The 6465-nt window shown below is 42.9% G+C and overlaps 1 protein-coding gene across 2 annotated transcripts; it reads right to left on the bottom strand.

Moving 5' to 3' along the window:
- Positions 1–964: 964 nt before the first annotated feature.
- On the bottom strand, positions 965–6078 carry LOC138612852 (hyaluronidase PH-20-like). Of its 2 annotated transcripts, none has more exons than XM_069686336.1 (4): positions 5996–6078; positions 3632–4556; positions 2328–2417; positions 965–1528 (listed from the first exon to the last, which is right to left on the bottom strand). In XM_069686336.1, exons 1-4 carry the CDS (start codon positions 6061–6063, stop codon positions 1199–1201), a joined length of 1413 nt encoding a protein of 470 aa, XP_069542437.1. In that variant the 5' UTR covers positions 6064–6078; the 3' UTR covers positions 965–1198. The 2 variants fall into 2 exon arrangements, with proteins under 2 accessions (XP_069542437.1, XP_069542439.1); XM_069686338.1 differs by having other exon boundaries at positions 5983–6009.
- Positions 6079–6465: the final 387 nt, after the last annotated feature.

Below are 6465 nucleotides of genomic sequence, written 5' to 3'. Positions count from 1 at the left end.
GACAGTCTTGTAGGCTGTAAGTGGTCTTGGACATTCATATGGGTGTTTGACTCGGACTTGTCTTTGTCTTTTGTGTCTTTCTAATCAAACTTGGACCAGCTCGATTTCAAAAAATATTTTGACAGATTTTTTTAATGTACTCTTTTTTTAACTTCCAGATTTACTCACAATAGTTTTGAACCACATCAGTCTTTCATGGTAAACTTTTTGCACAAACATTTCTTATCTAATATAGTTTTGTTGTTTCAGTCCAAACCTTGATCTTGATACAGTCTTAAAACTACATGAACTTGTCTGAGATTAGCAGAGATGTGGACTTGAGACTTGGTGGCTTGGACTCGAGTCGACTCGAGTCACTGTTTTGATGACTTGCGACTTGACTTGGATTTGAGGCACGATGACCCGGACGACTTGCGTGTGTTCATAAGTTTGAATGTTGTAAAATTCGATGTTGTCAAGTTTCTGTCTAACTATCGAGTATGTACGCAGCACAAACTGGGAATCATGATTGGACGACTCAAAAAGCTCCCCGGTATGTGATCGTCATGATTGGATGACTGGCTGTCAGTCAAACTCCTCGCTATGGCAACACGCAACATCAAAGCCCCCAAAGAGAAGCCTCATCAGTCGTACTCGTTACTACTCAACACGCTCTCAGAGCAGACCATCATCATGGCTGCGTCTGTGCCAAGATAACACAGATACAATTCACTGTCATACTTTTTGAACAGGTTATATAAACTGACCAATAATATCATTATTAGACGGGCTGCTAACACCTTGTGTTTTCTCTTTATAAAGACCGAGACTACAGGTAAGAGTGCTGGATCTTGGAACTTGACTTGATTAGATTATTATATCCTTGACAGACTTAATCAAATTATCCTTATTAATCAGATTTAATTAACGTGGTGCTCACTTGTCAATTAAAACCAAAAAAGGCAAAATATTGTTTTAGAAAATCTTTATTTAGTTGTCTTTGGGTTTTCACGTCATCGTAACCCCTTTTGTCTGATTTGATTTTGGAGTTACGACACATTTCATGGTGCAACTTGCCAAATGTTTATTTTCTCCCTTACATTTTCCTACTTAAAAAGAAACTCAATGTCAATGAGGTAATAATTTCATGTAATGATAGACAGTAGTTTAGTTACATTAATAACTACATCATGTATGATGCTGTTGATCAGTGAACAGATTAAACCCAGATGCGTTTGATTGCAGTCGGACGCACCAGTTTTGGTGAGCAGCTCGATCCCAAGTAGCACTGGCAGGTGAAGTTTTCAGCCCAGGTGTTCAGGTCTGCTGCCGATGGAAGACCAACCGCCACGTACTTCCTGTCAGATTTCATGATGCTGAAGCTGGCAGGGTTCAGGTGCAGGTAGTGGGCGGAGTCATAGTTCTTCCTGACGCAGCGGCCCTTCCCCTGACACAAGACCTCGCTGCAGAGCATGGCGGCCGCCGTCACGTTGGCGATGTAGGGGTTCAAGGTGGACTCCAGGTACTCAGACAGAGACAGACAGGAACCCTGAAGGGAGGAGGCGGGGTTTAAAAGTGAGACTCAGGTGTATAAGGACAGAATGATGATGATATTACACGCAGGCAAAAGCAGAAGAGGCCACATTGTTCTTCACATTTGTCAGTTAAGCAGCAAACACCTCAAAAAGAGGAAACAAGGGCAGATTAGATTTTTACTGATTAAAGCCTCGTCATGTGTGTTCCCCTTTTTCAGACCCGTAAAGATTATTACACACACAGTATTTTATCACAGCTGTGGAGGCAAAGAAACTGACCCAAGACGCGACATGTCTTTTGTAGGTTTCCACTGAATGAAGCCTTAGCTTGACGCTGTTAAGGTTCCCTCAGTCGTATTCAACACCACAAAATCCACAGGACCACTTGGTAAAAAGTTTACTTAAATAAAAAACTGGAACAAATAATTGTCCATCTCCAAAGTGATCCAAAAGAGAGCGAGAGAGGTGGCTTCACTCTCTGCTTGCATGACTGCAGCCAAACTTCCTTCTCCCCAGATAAAAGCAGCTTAAAGGGGCGCAGTGATTAGAAAGCAGCAATATAGTCACCTTCCTACTATAGTGACATGTTGTGCATTTAAAAGGTAAACTGAATTTAGGCTCCTACATCTTTAATTCTATGTGCTTTTTTCCAGCTAAGTGACGTACACTGAGCTGCAACTCAGCGAGGAAACTTTGTCAGTGAAAATAAAAAGGGAATATTGTATACTAAAGAGGAAGACTGTTCTCATACTGTAAGAGATAAAGCCATCCATCTAGTGATTATGCTTCTATGCTGCAGAAAACTGTGGTCACCTTGTTGTTGTAGTCTTTGGTTCCTCCCCACATTACGACCCCAGAAGCTCCCAGAGCTGCAGACTCTCCTATCGTGCTCACCAGGTCCTTCTGAAAGAGGAGACATACATGTATTATACCTTCATCCTGATTCTCTCATTCAAGCTGCTCTCTGTTCTGTTTAGTATTCAACTGCACTTTGTTCTGCTCCTGCTCTGTGGAGCTCTCTACTCTGAACTGTATGGCACACCATCCATCCATCCATCCATCAACCTACCCATCTATCTATCCATCCATCCATCCATCCATCAACCTTCCCATCTATCTATCCATCCATCCATCCATTCATGTAACCATCCACCTACCCATCCATCCATCCATCCATCCATCCATCCATCCATCCATCAACCTACCCATCTATCTATCCATCCATCCATCCATCCATCCATCCATCCATCCACCTATCCATCTATCCATCATCCATCTATCATCCATCCATCTATCCATCCATCCATCTATCCATCAATCCATCAATCCATCATCCATCAATCCATCATCCATCTATCCGTCCATCCATGACCTGAGGTATTGGTTTAAGGGTCAAAGTTCATTCACTTGGTTGGAGTGCAACTGCATCATATTGTCAGCTACTTAGCTTCGTTAGTGCCCAAACTGGAAAGTACGAGCCCTAAGGGAGTGTTAGTGTTTGGACCGCTATGACAGGAGCTTTGGACCACCAAGAGGAGAAGGTTTTTAAATCCAGGGCAGTGAAGGAGCCAGCGAGGAGCCAGCGAGGAGCCAGCGAGGAGCCAGCGAGGAGCCAAGTAAGGAGACAACCGACAGCAGCCTTCCATTAAACACGGACCAGGAAGGAGGCTAGTTTGGCTACAGGGCATTCAGTACTGAGCTGGTTTACAGTGGTTGGGACAATAAAGAAGACCAGGCACATTTACGTCAGCCCGGGAGCTAAACCCGGCAAGAAACCCAACTGTACTGTAAAAGTCCTAGACTTACAATTAAGTGAGGGGACTGTATGCGAGAATGATAATCTGGCTGCCAAGGTAATGGATGATGTTTGAGTATCAACCACACCAACATTCTCTGTAAAACACTGTCCACTGGAAAACCTTTGGAAACAGTGGCAGGAGTGGGTTGAGTTCAATGAAGACACTGCCTTAGAGGTGTTCATTCAAGTACAGTTTTTGCACTGGAGTCATAGTTAGAGGTGATTTTGTTATATTCAGAGGTTTTTAATATTTTTATTTTATTGTAAGTCCACTCGAAGAACTAAAATAGGCTTATTTCTTGTAAGCATGCTGGCTCACCTGGCTCTGGAACTTCACGGTCTGTTGCCGGTACAGTGGCCTTAAATAAACATAGATTGGTACAGTGTATGGACGTTTAGGCAGCTTCGCTACCCTCATCGCCTCTTGGACTCGGTTGCGGGCGAACAGCGTGGCCTTGGGGGAGTTTCTCAGTTTCAGATGGAGGTAGATGCAGGGGAAGAGGGCGGTGCTGTACTCCCACAGCCACAGCAGCTGGTCGTTCTGCTTCTGGACCTTGGCAGAGCACTTTCCCGTGTAGCCAGTCTTCTTCCAGTCGTAGTTGTAGCAGTCGGGGAACAGGTAGAAGCCCCAGAGCCGACTCGGACGCTCCCTGATGCCGAGGTTGAGGGTCTTCTTCATGAAGCGTCTCCCGGCATGCTGGAAGTTTCTCTTTGCCAGGTTGGTGATTTCCTTCATTGATAAAAATGGGGCCATCTGCATGGCCTGAGTGATGGACAGTTTGTGATAAATACGATTCGTTCCCCAGTTCCGGTCCCAAAGTGGGCGCCAGGACTCCCAGTCGATGACTGCCAGTCCAGGAGAGGAATCCTGGGAGATGTACTTATCTATTTGACCCTTGGCCTTTGTCAGGTGTTCGGTCAGGTTGCCTTTTTGAGGGACTCCACCTCTGTAGATCTTGTGTTTCGCAGTGTCCACTTTGGGGTAGAGGCCGAGGCGCTCCTCGTAGAAGATGGTGAGGAACTGACCCGGGACAATTTTGGGTGTGGTCACCGCCTGGAAGGCTGCGGTGTCCAGTGGGATGTGGAGCTGTCGACACTTGTCGGTGGGAGCGTTCCATATAGCTACAAAGGGGTGACGCTGGATCAGCGGGGGCTCTGTAGGCGGCAGTGCAAAGATGGTGGTGATGGAGCCAATGATGCAAAAGAGAATGTGGGACATGAAGGGCGGGGTCATCATGGTGGCTCTGGACAAAAGGAGGAAAGACAAAAATCAGTTCCAAATGGCCCTTTTCACAATTTTTCACCTCCTCTTGCACCTGAAAGGTTTGCTGTATAATGTTCTTACCAGAAACTCATCAAATAGGACAGTTTGGTCTGTGCCCTGGGATTCATGCTATATGACATTCTAGTTACTCTCTCTCTGCAGTCAACTTAGCATTGGTAGATATTAGGGATGTCAAAGTTAACCTGACAATAACGAGTTAATGCACATTCCCTTTAACGCCACTATTTATTTTGACACACGATTAACGCATGTGCGTTCTATTATTATGACCCTCTGCCCGCCCCGTAGTTTGGGAAATTTAGGAAGCTCCCTGAGCAGAAATGGAAAAAGAAAAGGGTCTTTTAAATGGTAAATTCAGCCACAAAGCCCTGCTAGATGGTTCTCTCGACAAGACAAAAGTTCTTTGTAGTTACTGTCGATGTGAACGGAGTTACCACCGGAGGACGTCGAGTCTTAAATACCACTTGCCGGCCGAGCACACAGCTGATGCAGAGAGCCACAGGTCGTGAAAATGTCTTTAAGTGATCAAACTTTGACTAAAATGAAGTTATTTTTATCTCCTGCTGCAGACTCACTGACTTATTACTGAATGTTACATTCAGGTCAGCATGTCGTCTGTTGTCGCTGGTTGGGCTTCAGTTTACCATGTTCTGCTTTCAGCATATTTTCTGAGCATGCAGCACCTTTGAGGTTATTCTTTAGAATATTCCGGACAGTATTTGTCTTTGTTTTGGAATGTTACAATCATCATAAACAGACATTTGCAGGAAGCATATTGTTCCATTCCCATGTTGATTAGAGGATAAAAAACTTGGAAAATGTCTCTTTAAGAGACATTTACAACAGCTAAGAAATGTGCGATCAATTGCGAGTTAACTACGGACAACCATGCAATTAATCGCGATTACATATTTTCACCGATTGACAGCCCTAGTAGATATGTAACATCCCTTAGCCTTTGAAATACAGCAGTCACACCACAGATAATAAAGACGTTCAGTTGGAGTTTCAAAATAAAACTTGCTGAGTAACATTTCACACTTTATAAGTTTGACATGTGCAACAATAATGTTAACATGGTTACCACAGTTTGTAAGCATATTCATATATACGATTCTGTCTACGCGTGAATCACTTTGTGATACCAAATAAAACGAAAAAGAAAAAAATGTTTGTAGCTAAATAAATAAATATAAACTCAACATAAGTTTATTTTACCGCACAAACAGTGATTTTAAATTACTTTAATTTTCACACAGTTAGCGACCAATATGCTAAAAGATCCCACAAACTCTAAAACTGAAAACACATGTTTAAGATTACATGAACACAATAACCTCCTTCATCATATCAGACACAGTAAGTAAATATTTTTACATATTCACCATCAGCTCTTACCTGCTGCTTCTCAGACTGTTGGCTGATTCTGAACTTCTCTTTGCCTCGTCTGTTTTTTGCTGCTTCATGTGTCGGAGGAAATTGTTTCTTCACTCTGATCGATCGTTATCTGATCGATGTTTTCAGGTCCAGCCTGGACTTTTACTCTTTTTAGTCTCTTGTTGGTTGAAAAAACAAAACTTTCTGTGGTTTAATTATATTTATTCGTTACTGGTTTTATTTACATTTACAGACATGGAAACATTAGCTCACCATTCGTATTGTGTTTCTAATGTCAGATTTAAAGCAGAAACAGAGACCTTCGTGTTTAGGATCTCTGCCATGAGGAGGCGTGGAAACAACTTTAGACTAAAGCACCAAAACGACTAAAAGAAAAGTGAACGAGATGAAGAAAAGTTCAACAAATCTTTAATTATTAAACTTTAATTACACTCATCATGCATATCATGCATTTAATATCATAGATTGAA

This window comes from Semicossyphus pulcher, unplaced genomic scaffold (genome assembly GCF_022749685.1).
Source record: "Semicossyphus pulcher isolate SPU_LCO1_2020_fin unplaced genomic scaffold, fSemPul1.0.p SCAF_8, whole genome shotgun sequence".
Taxonomy (NCBI): Eukaryota; Metazoa; Chordata; class Actinopteri; order Labriformes; family Labridae; genus Semicossyphus; species Semicossyphus pulcher.
This window is presented reverse-complemented; position numbering and strand designations above follow the sequence as displayed.